General features: G+C 38.2%; 2 protein-coding genes across 3 annotated transcripts in view; one reads left to right on the top strand and one right to left on the bottom strand.

Moving 5' to 3' along the window:
• The window catches only part of slc24a3 (solute carrier family 24 member 3), a 108,555-nt gene extending 104,635 nt beyond the window's left edge, over window positions 1–3,920 (top strand). Inside the window, exons 16-17 of the mRNA XM_067609355.1 lie at window positions 2,461–2,526; window positions 3,552–3,920. Of these exons, the coding sequence (XP_067465456.1) occupies window positions 2,461–2,526; window positions 3,552–3,701 (216 nt within the window). The 3' untranslated portion in view covers window positions 3,702–3,920. The remainder of the gene's footprint in view (window positions 1–2,460; window positions 2,527–3,551) is intronic.
• An 8,112-nt stretch (window positions 3,921–12,032) lies between these two features.
• Window positions 12,033–21,588, bottom strand: part of rin2a (Ras and Rab interactor 2a) — a 56,708-nt gene continuing 47,152 nt past the window's right edge. For both annotated transcript variants that reach the window (XM_067609353.1, XM_067609354.1), the window contains 4 exons: window positions 16,738–17,046; window positions 16,378–16,509; window positions 16,070–16,233; window positions 12,033–15,103 (listed from right to left, as the gene is read on the bottom strand). In XM_067609353.1, coding sequence (XP_067465454.1) covers window positions 14,627–15,103; window positions 16,070–16,233; window positions 16,378–16,509; window positions 16,738–17,046 — 1,082 coding nt within the window. In that variant the 3' untranslated portion in view covers window positions 12,033–14,626. The remainder of the gene's footprint in view (window positions 15,104–16,069; window positions 16,234–16,377; window positions 16,510–16,737; window positions 17,047–21,588) is intronic.

Below are 21,588 nucleotides of genomic sequence, written 5' to 3'. Positions count from 1 at the left end.
AAAGATTAGAGATGGTAACAGCTCAAAGAAGAGCTGAAACACCTCAGCTCTCAACACAGATGGGCAGGGCAGGCTTTAGCTGCTTGTGGAAAATGGGTATCCATCATTGTCCGTGCACGTCACTGTGGTGTTACATGTTCCAGAATTCATATTTGTGTTATGTGGCTCTCTGATCGCTGGTATACATGAAAAAAATACAAGAGATGTCCTGTCAGAGGAGTCAGACCTGCAGGATGTTCTCTCTCCACATCAACAGCTCACATGTCCCATTAAAATGCCCTAAACCTTTTTTTGGGTTTTGTTTATTTGTTTTTCCATGCACATCTTAAATATAAGCTCATTTTAATTGAAGAAAATGAAAGAAATACATTTAACATATTAATGTATTTAATTGTGTTCATTGTTAATGCAAAGTTATTTATCTGTAAATCTGCACAGCAGCTGTTGGCTTTTATTCTGAGTGACTGAGAATGAGCCTGTATTATTTAACTTCACATTGTATAATATTATATTATATTATATTATATTATATTATATTATATTATATTATATTATATTATATTATATTATATTATATTTATCATATTTTATTTTAAATTGTTAAAATCATGATAATCATTCAGATTTTCTGAAATACAACTATAATGTAAAATTACTTTACACACCATGATTGCCTTGGATTTAGTCAAACCGACTGAACAAATTGAGCAGTGAACTGTGTATTGCTGCACCCTGCAAATGAACTGACATCAGAAACACTAAAAACAGGTTGGCTGTGTAAAGTTGAAGACAGTTGACTGGAAATGACTTTCAGTGCAGCTCACTGTATCTTTAGATTCTCCATATGATCTAATTTGTTTTGGGTGTTAATGGCTGTGAACTTGTACTCACTTAAAGGACCAGTGTGTAAGATTTAGTTGCATCTAGCAAAATGAACTTGGCAGAAATGGAATATAATTATCATAAGTATGTTTTAATTAGTGTATAATCACCTGAAAATAAGAATCGTTGTGTTTTTGTTACCCTAGAATCAGCCCTTTATATCTATATAGGGATCGGGTCCTCTTCTACGGTAGCCCAGAATGGACAAGCCAAACACTGGCTCTAGAGAGAGCCTTTTGTGGTTTTTGCAAGTTTTGTGGCCACCGTAGATTCTCCTACACACTTGGTAGGGGAGGGTGAATGGAGGTGTGTTTATTTGGTTGCAATCTGCAACCTCAGTGCTAGATGCCATTAAATCTTACACAGTAGTCCTTTAACTATAAACTAGGCACACTTCAGTAGGTTGACTAGCTAAAGTTAGCTTATCAAGTCACAGCCAGAGTAGCTAGTGCTAGACAGACAGGAGCCTGGTTCTCGGGTCTTGCTATGTCTGTTTATCTGTTTAAAAATGTTTTTTCTAATAGTTTATATTAATATAAAAGGGCTAATAAAGACAGGAGAGCTGTGCTGTGTTCATGGTAACCTCTGAAAACAGCGATAATCACAGTGATAATGGTAATGGAAATGGTTTGCGGTATTGTTACCATCAAAATGTTTCACCACAGTAAAAACGGTATACCGGCACATCTCTAGTCTAAACAAAATCTCTCTGATTCCTAAATGTAGGCTTACTAGTGACAAATCTTAGCAAGCCAGCTAAGAACATAGCATGTAAATAAGACAACTTTAGAGTTACTGAAAGACACCTCCTCCCACCTCCAGCACCTGCTCCAAGCTAACATGTCCCGCACCGGTCTGCAACAAGCAGACTATGCAGAGTGTTATTGATACTAACTGTAACTTAATTACTGAATTTTAAATTACAATCCCTGCCATTACTTGTTACTAAAGAAAGTAATCACATTACTGAAACAACTTGATAAGAAATGTGTAACTGCCTTACACTGGTTAGCAAACTCTAAAAATATCAAGCTGGCACTTATTTTTGTCAGTGTTATTATAACATTGCATAGTAATGTAGTTTCAGTGCAGATTGAAGTCTGCAGTGCATTACTTCACAATGATAATGTAACTTTCTGTTCATTTATGTATAACTTAAGTGTGACCAGATTTTCACATCACATGCAAATGATCAAAATGAAAGGCAGTGTGGAATGGATGCAATGCATCCACATTTTTACAATCCCCTCAGTTGAACATGTCATTACTTTCACAGAGATCCATCCAGCATCTTTATCAGGTGAAGGAGCTGCAGTTCTACTCAAAGCTCCTTCTAAATCAGCTTTTCAAGCTGATCCACTACTAGTGAAATGGAACATAAGAAATGGGGGTTGTATACCTACAAGCTACCAATTGTGTATATTAGATCCAGTAGAAATGATTGGGGGTATACCCAGTAACAGTAATAGAAGGATACCAAATGGAACCACATTGTGGGATTCTATATGTTGTTCAGCCTGTTTTTCTTTATGATGGTGTAGTAGTTGTAGTAATGTTTCGCACATTATGTTCTTGCAGATCAAACTAAACAGCAAAGGACTGATCTTCTCTGTGGGGCTACTGTTGGCCTCTGTGTTTATGACGGTAAGTATACAACAGCATGTCAGTTCAGCTCAGATCTTTATTATCACAAGTTCCATAAACAACATAGCTTCTGCCAGGGGCAGAGTGGGAGTAAAAATCAGCCTGGGACATTTGATTCAGATCAGACTACCAAAACCCACCTGGAGATACACTACCACACAAACAGCCCATGTCACACTTTATAAGAATTGAGGAGTAAGAAGAGATGTTTGCTTAAATTGATGCCCCCCTCACTTTTACAGTTTCAGTTTGATTCATTCACTAAAATCTTTTATAACACAGTGTCCTCTTACTGCACAGTTGACAAACTCCAGATAGGAGAAGTTCTGAGTTGAGAAAATTATATATATTCATCTGAGTCTCCTTTAGTTATTACTGTGTGTTCATGACAATTAAAACATTGTAGCAGCAGTGATTGATTTGCAAACTTTTTTGCTGGGGTTTTGCCTCTCAGGCAACATACACACTGTCCACTGTGTAGTATTGCTGAGGCTGTATGCTGCCTGTGAGGAGGCCTGCAGACACTACTCAAAGCTGAAAAATTCCACCCACCTCCTCTGCATTTAAGGGGGAAAAAATATCCAATCTCTTTATATATACAGATAAATCTCCTAAAAAGGACACTAGAACCGACTGTCAGTCACAGATAATACGGGACTGCTGTCATAAGAGATGCAAATAAAACATTATTGATGGCGTTTAAAGATTAATTGTTGACATTTGAAATAGTAGTTTGAATTTTTTGGTCAACACTTTTCATCATCAACATCATCACATTATTTATCGTAAAATATCAGGTCTTTATCAAGGAAAATATAGGGGATTTTTGGGCTAGTGCATTATAATACAGCAATTTACCTGACTTTTTTGTTTGTTTTGAATATCACCATTATTATGGAAAGATATTATGAAGTTATGATAACTAATTTACTAACTAATTCTCTTCTCTCTATATATATGTTTAATAATCAATCTCCCTGTCTCTCCACCCACTTCCTTGTCTGTCTCTCTGTCTGTCTATCCAGGTCATGGGAGTTCACCTCAACAAGTGGACGTTGGACAAGCGCCTGGGTTTCATGTGTCTCCTCCTCTACTCTGTCTTCCTGTGTTTCTCCTGCCTCATCGAGTATAACATCTTCACCTTTGTCAACCTGCCAACCTGCCGGGATGACTGAGACACACACACACACACATACACTGATGTACATAAGTGCACACACACTCACACTAGAAGTGGTGTTTGCAACGAATTCCAAGTGAGATGAAGTATTAAATAGATGTCCGACCACAGAATGAATACCAGAAAGTATAATTCTAAATCTAAACAACAGGAAGAATTATTTGCAAATACCATTTGACACAAGTCAGATTCATACAGTTTCCCGCTTCTTGTCTCTTTTGTGAGAAGAGATCCCACTATGTTTTTTTTTTTGTTTGTTTCTTAATCGTCGATGCCCGTCTTTCTGCTCAGTGCAATATGGAGCTGCTCTGGTGTGTGTTTACAACCAGAGTGTGGGATTGATTACAGGAGCAGAGATGGGACTGACTGGTCACAGGCTCTCACACAGGACAGCATGGAGGACAACAGCAACAAAAAAACCTCTTTGTCCAACCACTGCGTGCTTCTGACGTGAGGACTTTTATTTTGAAACTCCCCATATTTAGGTGTGATAAACTTGTAATGTTTACTAGCTGCTAACCTTTCCTGAGAGAAAACGCGGGTCTTTTAGATCTATTAGTTGAGAGTAATAATGATAAAAGCAATGATGTATGTGGGTGGGAGGGTGTAGTTTAGTGCTGGGGCGCAGAGTAGGAAGATTTGTCGAGCGCTCATTTTTTAAACAAAGTTATGGCCATGAGTTGAAGTTTTCAGGCAAAGAACAGAATCTGTTCTGCAGATGAGCACATTTTTCAAATGCCATTATCTTAAGACTATTTATATTTCAATCATAGGTTCATAATTAAGTCTGTTGAATGCATTTTCCAATTATGTTGGTTTTTCTGATGATTTTCACACATACAAGTCTTAGGGTGGGGGAAAACACAAGCAGGGTATTATCCAGTCACCTTTTTATAAATTAACTTCAAAAAGTATCACAGCTGTAGCTTCTAGTTTTGTATTGAAGATGAATTCGCTTTATGGAGAGTTTTTTTCTTTTCCTTCTGTAAATAGTACCCCTCTGTAAATACCCCCAGATGTCTTATTTATTATTTATTCATGTCATACGCACATTTCTCCTCTGGAGGTCACAAAACACCCGAGCTGGTTTATTTATGGACCCACGGTCGCTGAAATCCACACCTAAGAGTGAAAAAAACCATCTTTTCAGATGACCACCTGTGTACAGACAAGCACAATTCTGTCTCAAGGTATTTGTCTTGTTGACTTTATTAATGACTTGATTTAGATGCACAGTGTGTGGATGTTAAAATAAGAAATTCAAACTTGCACTGAAGAACTTAAACTAGCTTCACAGGGAGACCTCTGCTCTCTGTAACTGTTTCTCCTCCAAATGCATGCTGATTATAAGGATGGCATCCTTGTAAAATGAAGCAGGTTTCTATGAAATTATGTCAAGGTTTCAAATGAGCAAATTATGGGGGTTTTTTTGTGGGTGGGGTGTTGGGGGGGGGTTGGGGTTGTAGAGAGATCTCATAGTCTGTGCTGCCACCTACGGGCTGACAACAGAAAAAGGAACTGCTGCTTTTTCCTCTTCTCAAAGACACTGACCAAATAAACACCAAACAGTGGCGGCAATATTTCAAACACTAGCCAAGCAAATTGGATGAGGTATTTCCTCTTTGGTGGATGGATGTCCAGCTTCATTCCTCTGTGGTCCCAAAGAGGAAATGAGGTATTTAAAGTGGTAGTATGGTAGAAGTAGAGTAAAGATGCAATATAAAGCATCAGGACTTTTATCCCAACTGGAATACTTTAAAGATGTTGGGGTTACTTTATTTTTATCCAGGAGTTCTTTGTATTTTGTAATGCCTAATGTCTAGATTTGTCCAGATATGGTAGGTTTGTGGTACATAAATATTCCTACTAGTTTTTAGAGCATGCACAATGTGGTTTGTGAACCCTACGGGGGATTTTATTCCACTATGGGAGTCAAGGCACGCCAGCGGAGTCACACTTATTCCTCAAAGACTTCTACCACTGCAAGAGTGAACATTCCTGTCGATTCTCACACAGTATCCATGTAAATGTCAGCTTCTCCTCCTGATAGGTTCATTTGAAATGTCAAGTGCCCTACTCTTTTTTATTTTTTCTCATGAGGGAAGACAATTAAAAACAAGACTAAATCTGATTTGTTTCAGGTACATTTTTAATTTATTGACCACTCATAAAATATCAAAATTGAGAAATGTTTTTGTCTTTCGAATGTAAAAATAATTAATGTTGCTTTTGTTTATATATCATGCAGATTTATTTATTTCAGAGACCCAGACAGAGTCCTCTGTGCTATGACCGGAAAACAGGGTTTAAATGTGTATGAATATTATGTAATGCAATAATTATGAGCTTACAAATATGTAAATATGCCGCTTTAATGATCAAAGACACATTTATAATAGAGTTTAAAAAGATGTATACAAATTGTAAATGATGTCTGTCAATGTGTGACACTGTAACAGCTTGTCATTCATTTCAAAATGATTTATTGGTGACTATACAAACAATCAAAAACAGGACTGTTACTGAGATACAGAGCCCTATATCTCTGAACATTATCATAGCCAGTTTTGCCACAGCATAATCAAATTGCTACTAAGACAAAATGGTTCAGTCATTATCAAATAGATTGTGATGATAATGTCTGCAAGTAATTTTCTCTATCATAAACTTGTCATATCAGGGTGGAAATGTTACTGCACTGATCAGAGACATAGCTTTTAAAGATAAGACAGTTTTTTTTGGTAATACTTTATTTTACATGTCCAGTAATTTCTCAAAAAGTTTTCCTGAAAGAGCAACGCAATCTGGTAATAATTATAGAGCAAATGAAGACAATAATCTGGCACAGTGTAGGAAGTACCAAATCATTCATTTGAGTTTTCAAGGAAGAAGCCGAAAATGATGTGGTTGTTCCAAAGTTGCATTGAGTTAACAAGCAATTGCCTATTTCCAGAGGAATTCCTGAGCCCATTTCTTGCAGACATAAAGAAAAACCAGATGAAATGTATACAGCCCATCCTCACAAGAAAAATGGCAGAATAGTTCTAAAATTCAGCCCAGCAAAAACGACCTATAGTTACATTAACACCATCTAGCTGCCGTTGCACTTGGGGAAGTGACGCAGTTCAGATGACGTCAGTATAAGGTGACTGGTGAGTGCTTTTCCCAACGAGGAGTGTTTTTCACCATGAGTTGTCATGGCTTGGGTGTCCAAACCATGATGTTTCCCTAACCCTAACAGAGTGGGTTTTGTGCCTAACCCTAACCAAACCTTAACCACAGCATTGTCACATCATAAAACATAATTATATTATAAAACGCTCCTATGGGTCGTTCTTCTTGTCCCCATCTGTCCTCTAGAGGGCGCTGAAAACACTCATATATGTTGTTTTGGGAGTCATAGGAAATAGACCTATTCTTTCGTTTTGCTATGAGGATGTGTTGAATGTAAAATATGACAAAAATAAAATGAAAGACTTCAGCTAAGTCAAAAATTTAACTTACCAAGTTGAAATAATGAGATACTAAGTCAAAATTGTGAGAATTTGACAGAATTATGAGATGCTAAGCCAGTATTTTGACTATATTGTAATCTTATTTGTCAAGTCAAAAATGTTACTTGTTATCTAATTTATTCACTTGAAACATAGTTTTGACTAAAATTCTCACACTTATTTGATTTACTATCTCATACTTTTGACTTTGTTTATTATAGTTTGGACGTTATAACGTTATAATTTTGACTTACTTCCTCGTAATTTTGTCTTAGTATTTCATAATTTTTAGTCATAATTTAGGCCTGCTATCAAATGATATCTCATAATTTGTAATTTAAAAAGTCACAATTTTAAAATACTCTCTTAATTTTTACATAATTTTTAAAGGTTATCATTTTGGCTCACTCGTAATTTTTATTCAGTATCTCATCATTTTGTATTTAAAAAGTCATAATTTTGACATTCTGTCTCATAATTTGGATTTAGTATTTAATCATTTTGAATTACCGTGAGTATATTTTTACTTTTGTCATGCTTAACATTTTATCCATTTTGAGATATTGACTTCCATAAATTTCTTTGAAAAAACTGCTAAAATATTAATGAATGAAAAACTGAGAGTTCAATTTAAACCCAAGTAAATAATAATTTATAGTTGGAAACTTTATTCTCTACACATATTGAATTGTGTGATCGTATGTTGACAAACTTTACGTTTTTGCATGTGCAGCTGATCTGCCTCTTTAGTTTACACTAGCACTTAATTGAAATTCAGTGGAAATGTACCAACAGAACACTTCCTCTATTTTACCAATAATTTGTACCAAATTTCATAGTTTCCAGGAATCTTCCTAAGAATTTAAATGTATATATCAGTTTCTTTCTGGGAAATTATTGGGAAACCAGGGGACATATAGATTGAAGTGCTTTTTAATTTCTTCCAAATTTTGGCTGTACTTTGATACTCAAAACTGTTCAAAGCTGACTTTCAAAACATCAACATTGACCTGGGAGGATATTCTTTTAAATCAAGAAGTGGATCTTTAAAGTTTGTAGCATTCCTGGCTCAAACCAGTGTCTATCACTAGCCACATGCTCTCTACTGCTCAGTTTTGGTAGAGTGACTAAGATACAGATATTTACAGTACTCTATGTAATACAAGAAGATGTCTGTTGAAGAAAAATCGCTGACTACGAGGCATCATCCTTTAATATATTGAAGTATTATCAGTATCTGTATAATCCTGGGCATTTTTTGGTTTATCATATACAGCAGAAATATCTGTATCATGCACTTTACCATCAAAACAACTGTTGCTACAGATGATTTGGTTCAATAGATTCTGTGCTGCTATTCACTGCATGTACCTAACACCTACACATAGGGTACCATGTCTTTGAAACTAACCAAACTACCACAAAGATGCTCACATTTTGAAAAGAGGCGTCTTGTAGAGGATATTTCTAGATAATTTGTGATATTCACATGGGTGATATATTGCTGATGTACATATGTATATACATAGGTGTAAATGTATTTATATATTTTTTGTCTCAATCTGTATATCTGTTGAATATATTTTCATAGATCCTAGGTCTCCCTCGTACTCCCCTTTGTTTTGATGTGTTTGAGACCTTACTTGCATGGATATATTTCAATATAATAAATTATTTATGGTAAATCTTAATGTACTTTGGGATGAGAGTCCAATGAGTTTTTAGATGGCACTGGATTTAGTTTGAACTGGATATCCTAGATGACTGCATGCTGTTGCTAGTTCTTTATAGGATATGAGAGTGAGAAGAGTGAGAGTGTTTGCAGATGATGCGTTTCTCTACGTATCCAAGCTTTACCTCTTCCTACACAAGAAACTTTTCAGCTGAATGGTTTACTTTGTGTTTAGATGTTTCAAATGTAATTTTAGAGATCATTTTGCTACCTGAGCATTAATAAAGTTGTCTTTGCTTAAGGTAACAAGACTTTTGTAATAAGTTTTTCTTGGCCATTATGTTGATGTGTCATACACACTAAGGCAATTGTGGAAGAGGCACTCTAATCCATGTCTTAAGCCTGCAATGACTTTTTTTGCCCATGTGGGGGGTAGCGGAAACAGGTTGTGAACACAACATTAACATATCATCACTTTTTAATGTCCAACTGAAATGAAATTGCCATTTTGCTGTCTAAAGCATACATTTTCTGTCTGCTGTGTAAATCACTTGTTGTGTGCTCTCCTTGGAAAAAACATAAGAAACCAAACGGGAGAAATTTATATTTTAAATTCTTTGATTTCTTGATGGTGCCCCCTAGTTTTCATTATTTCGATAAAATATCATTCCATCATCTGCTTAGAGCTGAAGTCAATTTCAATACAGCAAATCAAATCTTGCATAAAGCACGTCACACTGGGTTTGATAGCATCCTGCTACACAACACAAGAGCCACAGACTGAAGAACAACCCACATTAGCTTTCCTGCTTAAGTTTCCTTATCTAACTTACAAACATGAACAAACAGTATAATTGTCCTGCACTTAGCTTGTTGAACAAGCCACCACTCAAACATTCACAGGGGAAAAGTATACCGCTAACTTTAATTAGCAAGCTAGATAGCTAATTAGCTACTCAGCTACAGTACATTTAATATACACTGAGCACATGTTAACATACCTGCAAGTGTCATTGTTAGATGCTTGTTTGGTCATTGTTTTTCAAAATCCCTGTTAGTGACACTGTCTGTCCATGACTTGTAGCTACAGCAGTGTGTTTACTTTGTTTCCGTTCAGTACGGTTCAACACTGGTAGTCTGCCAGTTAATGTCAAACAAGCTACCAACATGCTTTCCATCCGACACTTTTTCTGTGAAAACAGCTGCCTGCTGCAGCTGAAACCAACTGTATGAGCTGAGAGTGAACCAAAAAGTAAAGTTGCAGCTGTAAAGCCCCCTGAGGCTAATTTGTGATTTATGATACTGGGCTATACAAATACAACTGGCTTGACTTGACAGCCGGACAGCTAAACAATGAGCTGAAACTCGCTATAAAGCTCCATAAAGCTGAGGGGAGCTGCAGAGTTGCTAATAATTCTCTATAGGTTCATCACTACAAGCAATGCCTCTCATATTACACACTGTGATTTGGTACATTATAGCCACTTTAAGCAAAAGTAATAATACCAGCGTGTCATGTCCTGCAATCCAATTTTTTCGAACTGAAAAATATACTTTAACTATCTGATAAAGCAGCTCTCTTGTCCACATAAGATTTAAGTTTTTTGTATGTTGTCCCTGAGAAATGAAAGTAATCATAAAAAAATATTAAAATTAAAACATAATGCAGATTCATATTTATTGGATTATTACATTATTATGTGATAGCCTGCTGGCCTGCCTGGCTGTGCTGCAGACTTAGACTTTAGACTGACCCGGAGCACCTGGGCCACATTGGTGCCCACAGAGAGACTCTTTCCATGTTTTGTGTATAGTTTCCTTATTTTTCCTTTCCAACACACACTACTAATCTCACAATTTACACATCTCATCTCATTTGCAGCATAATTTATATTTCACTCACTTTTCTATCCACATGTGATTATGTTATGTGTTATGTTAAGTCTGTGCTTCTCACCAGCATTTGAACACACCAGACCAAAATAATGTAAACAATTTTGGATTTTCATTACAGAACTATAACAAAATGTTGCCAAAACAAAGAGAGGCTGGTTCCAAGATAGAAAACTCATCATGAAATGTCCATCATCAAACCTGCTCAGGCTCTGTGTGAGCGGGTGAGCGCTGAAAGATCTGTACAAGTCAAAAACATCTTCTATCCAGCCTCAGACAAAAGATTGCCATGTTCTTTAAAATCTCTTAAACAGTAAGGAGAGATCCATTTGTGAAAATGTTAATTTTATATGAACTAAGATAAAGAGAATGTTTGAAAGGGTGAATACAGGAAGCTGGTACAGGACTCTGTTGAGTGACTTTGTCAGAGCAAACAAGACCAAGGAGCTTCTTGACAAAACATCCTGAGTCAGAAAACATCCAGAGAGGCTGCTCAGTAAAACAAATCAGCCATCATTCATCCTCTATGCCGTGGTGTGCAGGGGCAGTAGCATTTCAGCAGCAGACAGGGAAGCTGGATCTGTCCTTTGATGCTCTCTGGACTGCATAGTTGAGGTGGGAGAGAGGAATGATCATAGACTACACCTCCAAGCCCCTACTGAGTGCTCTGGACTGCTACAGGAGAAATAATTGTTCTGCTGTTAACAGAACTATCTGCAGACATGAGGCATTTTTCCCTCCTCCTGATTCCATACCATCAAGTGCCATTTTTGTTTTGAATAATTTATTGCAACTTCCTCATTTTGTATTTGTGACATTTTGTGTCTCAATACATTTTATAGTTACTATTTATTTTTTATCTGTGTATAGTTTGTAGAAAATGTTATATCTGGATATAAAAGTAGATCCTCCTAATGTGCATTGTATTATAGTACTAGTATAGTTTTTAAGGTTACCTATCTGTACTGTGCATCTGTTCTTGTACTTCCTTTGCTGCTGTGACACTTCAGTTTCACTGCATGGGATAAATAAAATGGATCTCATCTGAAATCCAGAGAGCTTTCTGATGTGTCAGCTAGGATTCATTCAGAAGTCTGCTCAGTAGATGATGCACACCTCTGACAGGTGAAACCAGTAGCACTGGACCCACTGATGGTGTAAAGATGAGGTGTGAGCACCATCTGATGGTGACAGAAGATAACACATCCAAATGTAACAAAGGCTGAGGTTGTTCATATTTGATAAAATGCAAAAACAAATCCAGGTGTGTAATTCTGTTTCCAACATTTATTAAGTGCAAAAGAATATTTATGATATCATTCAATGGCAAATAATAAGAAGGATGCACATGACATGTTGACACCATAAAGAATATTACAGACATGGAAAAGCCATCTGTGAAAAATCCCCGCACAGATACATATAAATACTCATTTTGCTTTATCAAAGACAGTTAGATTACCAATAATATGGCAGTATGAGTAAATTCAAACTTTGAACACTTGGCCCCAAGAGGTTATACATGGTGAGCTAGGTACAGGTTATATACAGGATGATACATGACTGCCATCCAGAAGCTCTCAAGTTTCCTTCAGCCTTTCACTTTTCTCTCATCTCTCTGCTAACGACACCTCAAACATTTACATTACATGTCGATGTAAAACAGGAATGAACAGAGTGTTACATTTCAACTCATTCAGTAAATAAACAGTATTTGAATTAAATTTTCCAACAACTGGAACCTTTAAAATTCATGAGAAAATGTCAAATTTCAAGTATTTTATTGACTGACAGTACCAAGCTCAATACTGATGTAGACGTCTGTATTGTAATATTCCCCGTCCTGTTCAATGTCTCCTTACATACCTCTGTCTTTCAACATATCTACAAGATCCACAAAGAGCCATACAGCATGTTTCACTGTGTGTGACCTCAGACCAGCTAAGAGGTCCACACATCTTTTATATAAATGGCCACAACTTTTTTTCTCACCAGGATAAAAACCTTTCATATTAGTCAGTAGTACAGAGACTTTATTGAAACTGTAATATGGCAGCCAGCCACAGGATCCAGTTGTTCCTGTGTCACGTTTTGTCAATCTGAATAGGAAATAAGCCCTTACACAATATCTACAATATCTCTCATATCTCCAGGATAATAAGTAAATATATAAATGAATGTTACTATTTTCAACACTGGCAGATTTGCCTGTTTCTAACATTACAATTAAACACAAACTACATGCTGCAACAATATTTGACCAACAATTGTTAATCCTTGAGATACCATATTTCATACTGTTACTCACCAACATTTACTTGCAATAGCCATTCAATGTAGGGCTGCAACTGCTGATTATTTTCATCATTGATTCATCTGCCCATTATATTCTCGATTAATCAACTAATCGATTGGTCTATGAAACAACAGATCAGTGAAAAATGCCCATCACAATTTCATAAAGCCCAATGTCACATCTTGAAATATCTTGTTTTGACAGACCAACAGTCCAAAAACTAAAGGTATACAGTTTACTTTAATGTTAGACTAAGAAAAGCTGCAAATTCTTACATTTGAGAACCTAGACATATCAAATGTTTGCTTGTAAAATTACTTAAAATGACTTACTGGTTGATCGATTATCAAAATCAACTAGTCACTGCAGCTCTAACTTGATGTATTTACTGGTATGTTAGCACTTGTTCATATTCAAACTTGCATTGGGAATGCTGCCAGCAAATATGCAACTTTTTACACAGGAAATGCTTCACTTTGAAAGCAAAAGGTAAAAGCCAGTGGCTGGGACTCATAAACTGGTGGCTAATGAGCCACGAACCAGTAGCCACAGCATAGATGTGATAAAAAAAAACAAAAAAAACAACTTCCCATGGGAGTTAGTACAGAAAAGGAAGCGCTGTTAGTTTTTGACGATGAGGCACGCAGGCAAACACATTTGGAAATCTACTGTTCTACTGTACATTATAGTTTTTGTTTAGTTTCTTTACAATATAGAGTTTTTTTTCAGGGTTTTTGCTGGTGTTTGTGGTTGTAGCTCTTCAGCTAAGTTCTTCCTATCTGCCTTTTAATGTTTCAAATGGAGCAATGGGAAAATATTACGGAAATATACGTGCATATAAGATATGCACAGCAGCCACCACTGGGTGTCGCCAAATCCATCAAAACAAACAATCTAAAGGTTTAACAATTTCAACTCAAACAACAAAATAACAGTTTACCAGCAACTGCAACAAGTAAATCATAGTACTACAGTATCACCTAAATAAACTATCTGTTGTATATTTAAAGTGATTGATGGAAGATTAGTCTCAGAGGTATCTGAGATCTGATTTCCCTCTATGTAATCTAAAGGTAGCAACAACAACAGCTGACCCTGAAGCACCAGCATTATGGCAGGACTGTCAACACATTTCAGCATCCACAAGGTTTTTAACACTTTACATTAACTCCAGTATCTCTACCTTAACTATGTGTTTAGACTTTGAGATCTGCGTTGGAGAAAGTGTTGCTCTGATTCCAAATCTACATCAGATCACAAATAGAGCCAAGGAATTAAAAACAAACTCCATCTTTGTCATTTCCTTCCCTCCTTTCCTCCTTTCCTCTTTCACCCGTGTCTGTCAGACAAAACTTTCCACAGAGGGGATGTTGACTGAGACAGACGTGTCATTCAAAAGGAGAAGTCAGGCTTTGTAAAGACTGGCACGGCACAGCATTGAACCCGACACAGCCCAGCTCTCTTCAACATGCCGGCCTGTTTACTGTAGGTCTCATGGAGCCATGTTTGTTAGAGATAATGGGCAATACTGTCACAAACCCCGCTCAGACTTCCTAACCCTTGAGTCATATAGATATGGAGTTTCCATTGAGGTTGCTTGGCGGCAGGCTGAGGCTTAGAGTTGGGCTGAGGCCCAGGCTGAGGCTGGGCTGGGAAGGGGGGGTTGACGGGTCTGTGCTGAAGTCATCTAGGTTGGCCTGGGGGTCAGAGGTCACAGTGAGGTTGTTGAGGTTGGGTGCAGGATCAAGGTGAGCTGATGATGAGGAGTCACTGTTGGCCATGCGGCGGAAGACAAAGTGGAAGGGAGCGCCCTGCTGGCGGCTGTGGAGCTCGGCCTTGATCTTCTGAGGGTGGGTGTCTGGAGCCAGCTGCTGGCTGCTGCCCTCTGTCAGCAGGAACAGGCCGTAGTTCTCTGGGTCCGACACTCTGAACTTGCGAGCGCACAGCTGGCACACCTCCTCCACGGTGGCGTAAGGTCGGACCTGCAAAGTCTTAGCCGTACAGCCGCTGTCCAGCTCCTGCAGTGCCACCCGCAGATAGTTCTGAGGAACAGTCAGAAAAACAGTCAGACACACTCTCTAGTCCTGGCACACACTGGTATGGCATTGGTCCAACATTTTTGGCTGGCAAAGACATTAAGGCTGTTAAGAATCTACTATACTTTAAAAAAAAAAGAAAAAGAAGCACGCTTTCTCATTGTACTTAGTGGCTACTTCAGAATTTGTACCACGTCTCTTTTGAGTCACTGCCCTCTAATGCTTTATTGTCTTGGCTCACTTGTAAGTCACTTTGGATAAAAGCATCTGCCAAATGGCAAAATGTAAATGTAAACTGCATCTCATAATACCTGCTCAGGTGTTCGAGTGGATCACAGCCAAGAGAATCAACTTGACTGACTGGAAATCCTCATTACTCTCATGTTTTTCAAAGGCTATCTAAGGCTTTCGAATGTTTGTTCATTGAAAGGTTCTCAATATAAAATGTTGAAAAAAAAGAAAAAAAACAAAAAAAAACAGTAAATGTGACCTAAGAAGTCTAAAGAAAGAAATGTTCACTATGTTAGTGAAGATACTTATTATTTATGGAGCACTACTTAAAGCAGTTAGGAAGTAACAAAAGAAAAATATATTCATCATCAAAAGCAAGCCAAGGCAGGACGTATAATATATATATATAGTATTGTCTTTAACTTAGGATGTAGACAATTAAAAACATCAACACATTAATGTAATTTAGAAACAATGAATTTGAGTGTTTTTGTTCATTTTCTTATGCATAGGACACAATGGCTTCATGTTTCAAGGTCTGGCACAACCTCAGGAACCTCATACTGCAACCTATAACTGCCTTGGCCTCATTAAAATCTTACAATGAACTCTGGAACTAACCATAGTAAAAAGTTAAAATCCAGGTGATGTGCTTTTGTCTTTAGTAATCTTAAGAATGAGCTATGTAGACATCCATGCACTTTCAGGCAAAGTCTCCTTAAAGTATGACTGAGCTTTTACCTGGAAGTCATCAAAAGACGGTGCAGAGCGCTGGGTGGTGCGTCGGCGGTGCCACTGGTGGAGTGTATCCCTGGTTTCAGAGCTCAGCACCCTGGCTGCCTGCTCCTCCTGGAAGTTTCTGATCAGGGACATTGCTCCGTAGGCACTAGTCAGGTAGTAACCACCTGGACATGAAAACACCGTGGCAGAGGGTTTACAATATGGACATTGAAGGTGGTGTAAGAACCAAATATTCTTAGCTTAAGTTGCATTTTTTGCATCTTGATTAGAGTGTGGAGTGTTTATGGTGGAGGTGTAAACAAACACACCCTCTCCATGGAGCAGCGAGGGGTCCAGGAGCTCCATCATGTAAAGTATCTCATTGTCCAATTGAGGCATGTCGCACTGGGCCAACACGTAGGTCAGCATGGGCAGGAAGTCATCAGCACCGTACAGACGACCTGAGAGACACACACACCAGGGTCATCACATCCTTTCTGACTTCATCATTTTCCAGTTTGAGGTTTCCTGATCTATTGTGTATATTATGATTGTGGGTAATTGTGTTGCCCCTACTGATCACTGTGTACATGATTATTCTGTATGTGTTAATAGGTAACACTGAGTTCAGTGGTTTAGTGGGTAGTTAGTGTACAGCTGTGTGTCTCTGCTTCAGCCTCAGTCTCTACCTGAATTGTCCTCCATGATGGTGTAGATGAGTTTGCAGACTCTCAGCAGCATGGAGACCTTCTTCTCAGGTGAGTACAGCTTACACATGGTGTGGAACTTGTGCCTGATCTTCTCTATGGCCATGGGGTCGGGGGGCAGCGTGTCAGCTACGCCCATTTCCTGCGGCTGCCGAGCCTTCGCCAGCGACAGGTTCTCCTTCAGCTCCTGCCACTCCCCGCTGCGTACCTGGAACTCCTTCAGGGCCACACTCACCACCGGCTTGAGGGGCTTCAGGACACACTTGTGCATGGCCTTCTCCAGGACTCCATCTGATGAGAAGAGGAAACAGATGAGCTACAAAATATGTAATTTATTTCTCTATTAAATTTCATATCTTCATCTTATAATTTATTAGACCAAGTGTGGCTTTCTCATCTGAATCCTGCCATTGGCTATTGTGCTGCATGCAAGACTTGTCTTTTAAACTGCTGTTTGATGAATGACCAGTATAAAGCAAGGACCTGACAAGAAGGTCATGGACCTGACAAGAAGGTCTGAGGAAGCATAAACCATTGTTCTCTTTCTTGAATAGACCAGATTGATGTGATGGGAATGACCTGGATTCATGTCTGTTAAGGAAGCTGAATACACAGACCAGAGTGAACCACAGAGTTCAACATTGGCTCGAAATCACAGAAGATTACAGAAATGAAGCACAGCGTTTATTCAGGGATAGCACTTAAGTCGTACTTTAGTTGATTTGCAGTTGTGCAGCAGTACTGCACAGCCATCATAACCTGAAACTCCTCTCTGTTACTCTGCAGATATGCTCATGCCAACACTGTATACTGCTGCAGCTATCTCCACCAGCCCAGCCTCCTCCTTGTGTGCTACATTTTTAGTATTGTTATTTAAGTAAGATTGAATGTTTATGTATGTTTATTAAGGGGGATTAGCTCTAAGCAGAATCCTTCTTGCTGTTGAGATTCTTAAAACAACAGAGCCTTTTCCACTAAATATGTGTAATCCTTTGTAATGAATTGTAAACACCTTGACCAGTATCTCTGACTGAACCTGGGCTTTCAGCTGCTGGACATACGTATGTACTGGACAAACTCAGAAACACTGCACTGTCACAGTCAACATATTGCAGCTTGTCTCTGTGGGGTATTCTCACACATGAAGGAAGTGCTAAGCCCTTCCTTCTGTATTCTGATATCTAAACAAACAGAGGCAGGATGACTAAATACAACCCTCAGATAGCAGCTCTGTAATAATGTCCATAGGTCACTCTGACTGGGATACATGCCTCTAAGATTGTTGGCGTGTTGGTATTTTAAGGTCATTTCATTTCAGTGCAAACACACACATCAACATCTCATTTCTTATCAGTTTTGTTGTGCACACTGTGAGCCACAACAATGTAAGACTGGAGATGGTCAAGGTCAGATCATTACTTCTCTGCTACTTGCGTTCTCATCTGTGAAACCCAAGCTCCAGTTGTTCATTAACTTACATCAAAGTCAAAGAAAGTTGACTGTGTTGTTCTTGTTGGAGCTGAATAACTCAGAGTGAAGTGTGGGGTGTGTGTCCACACTGTGACAGTGTCAACATCAGCTTTTACAAGCTCAGCTCGCACAGTCTAACTAACACAAGCCATGATATCATAATACAGACAGGATGGAAGCAAACCACAGCACTGCTGAATAAGGACCATGTGTGAATGCTGTCTGTGTGTTGCTGACTTTCCTCCAGAATAGGATGAAGTCAGCAGTTTTTTTTCTTTTGGCTGAGCACATCTGCAGATTTTATTTTTCCACCACAGACAGCATCTGCCATTTAGATAAACCAATCTCTGTCATTCTCGTCAATATGAATTCTTAAATTACACGTCCTTCGCTCTTCTTAATGGAAAATGTCTTCTCTGCTTTCTCCTGATAGCTCTGCTGGCCCAAGACCAGACAGCTGAGGGCGAGGTGATATGCAAGGGCATGGCTCTCATGCCAGGCTCTCACAAACAGCACAGGCTCACTTCCTTATTCAACTACTGAATGAGTTGCCAGTAAGGAGGGTTAGCATGTTGAACTGGCGTCAGCACAGTTAGTGTTGCTTTTGTTTAGTTATTTTTTGCTGGCACAGATAGTGAGTGGAATTGTTGATGCTGAAAGTGTCTTTGCCAGCTAATTTTTCCAGGATGTGACTTCAGGATTGGCTGTTGTTTTGATGTAGAAAACAACCTACTCCCTGCAATTTTGTGCTCCTCGTGACATCCCGAAAACTTAACAGAAATTACCTGTGGCTCTGACGAGATTAAAGTCATGCCGGGGAAAAAAAAATAGTCAAGCATTTCCTCCACTTTCACCCAGAGAAAAGAAAACTATGTTGCAGAACAAGACAAGATTTCAAATGGTACTATAGTAAACAAAAACATGTTATGTGCAATGATTCCCGCTACAACGTGCAATAGGTACAAGGAAAAAAACAAATGTTTTCTGGGAAGTGCCAACCATTACTGCCTGAAATCACTTCCTTACTACTTTTTTAGGTCAAACTCTTCCTGACTGTTTTGTCAATTGATTAATTGTTTGGTCTATAAATCATCAAACACTTCAAAACCCAAAGAAAACCAAATTATTATTGAGTTCTAAACAAAATTATGAGTCTACAACCATGCTAGCAGCTCTGTTAGCCCATACTTGAACACAGCGGTGCTTTGAGCTAAATGCTAACGCCAGCATGCTAACATGTTCACCGTGACAATGCTAACATGCTGACGTTGAGCAAGTATAGTGTTTACCGTGTTCACATCTTAGTTTAGCACGTTAACATGCTAACATTTGCTTATTAGCACTAAACAGAGATATTTCAGTTGAACGATTGATAGAGAGACATTACTGGCCCTACAACTATAGTGCTGTTATGGCTAAAAATTGGTATAATGATTTTTATGATAGTCGCTAATTATTTCTTGATCAACTAATCACTTAATAGACCACACAATAAAGGGGCAATGATGAATAAAGAAACTAGTAATTGACATATAATTGATGAGTAATGTAGCTTCTTTATTTCTAGCATTTTTTTCTCCTGAAATGTTTCTCCAACAGCTCAGTAATCACTCGGCACCCCCAACGGTTGCATTAAAGTGATTAAAAGCAGGGAAGGCAGTGCTAACATTCCTCACTCTGGCCATCAAGTTAAAGGCTCTGTTCAAGTAATTCTAATCAGGAGAAGTGTCCAGATTTACGGACATACAAATTAGACTCCTCTACAGGAGTGTGAGAGTATTTGCCCTGAGGTTGTAAGTTTTCCACACTTCAGAGGAGCAGCCAAGGGTACATGTTGACCTCTCAGTATTTCACTGTCCTGTCCTGGCTTCAAAGTGAACTGATGTACCTAGCATACATGGCACCGTGACTTCACCTTTAGATAAATGGTTAAGTCTTACTCTACATGGTAGAAAACACAGAGGAGACAGTCTGCTTAAGGGCAACTTATCAGCCAAGGACAGTCAAAACAGGCACTTCATGCCACAAAACAGGGCCTCTTCCTGCTCAGTATAAACATCCTCTGACCAAACATCCTTCCCTCTAGCCTGTAACCAAACATCTGTAACAGACAGTTGTACGAGGGAAATGCAACATTTAAGTGGTAATTCTCACATATGCTTTTTATTCATCTCTGTCATCTTGTCTGCCGTTACAGCTAGACTTTGATGTTATTTCCATTTGATATTTTTGTAGTACTTTCTCAGCTGTCCCAATTATTTTATAGAAAAAGCAAATGTAAAACAATTACAAGCTGACAGACTCACAGTAAAGCACACCAAACACCCATACACTTGTACACACACATACAGAAAAGCAAAGATAATGAATCTGTGTCTCCTTGAAGTAAAAATAGCCTGGTGTAATCAGGAAGAGAGGTGTGTCTATCTGTTCTGTCACTGCATCAAGAATCTCTCCTGATACACACATACCTAAAAATAGCCTTTCTACCTACCCCTGGGTCATCCAAACAAGCAAATCCGGGTTGTCCCTGTGTTCATTAGTAAGCAAAGAATAGTGTATTCTCTCTAATGAGTTTTAAATCATCAGACCTTTCTGTTTGGCTCACAGGAAAGGTGAAAAAAACTATCTGGGAAATTCCAACTGAGACAATCTGTTATCCCTTTTTTGGTCAAAAATTTCATGTTAAATTACTGTACATATTTTTTTGAATTGAAATTTAAAAAAAGGTTTGATGTATCAGAAAAGGTCGTACTGCACTACAGCTACTGTGTGTGGCAGCTACGTCCACAAGTTAAGGTGTGTCTTTCTTTGTAGATAAGGAGGAAACATGAGCTAAAAACAGGAGCTAATGTGGGTTGTTGGCCAAAGTCTGTAGGCCTCTCTTTTTTTTAATACAATGATAGGTTTGTGTTCTGAATTTTCATTGTTTTTTATTATTTGTCTCAATTTAAAAGTCAAACATAAAAAAAGACATATTGGCTAGATGCAGAGAAGTTTTCCATCTATTAGGATAAAGAATCAACAGCTTCCCAACTGATTGGTTCTCATGTGATTTATAGAGGATATATGTATGTTTTTGTTTTTTTTAGAAGAAAACATTTCAGTTGGAATTATCAATCACAATTATCAAAGGCAGGCCTTAACTGCACATAGCTCAGAGACTTCTAACTTCTGTACCAAGAACTTTCTTCAGGTTTTGCTGGGAAGCTTTAAGATTCAAGCCAGTATGTCAGACCCTGTACACAAATACAGCTAAGCCAAAGGTCTTATCCAGCTGTTGATGTTGTCATAATGCATGAGGACTTTATAAAAAACACCACAAACACAGCTTCATGACGTCAAGTTGGCTCAAACTATCTG

Source organism: Thunnus thynnus, chromosome 14 (assembly GCF_963924715.1).
Source record: "Thunnus thynnus chromosome 14, fThuThy2.1, whole genome shotgun sequence".
Classification (NCBI taxonomy): domain Eukaryota; kingdom Metazoa; phylum Chordata; class Actinopteri; order Scombriformes; family Scombridae; genus Thunnus; species Thunnus thynnus.
The sequence above is the reverse complement of the archived record's forward strand: the minus strand, read 5'-3'. Positions and strand labels throughout refer to the sequence as shown.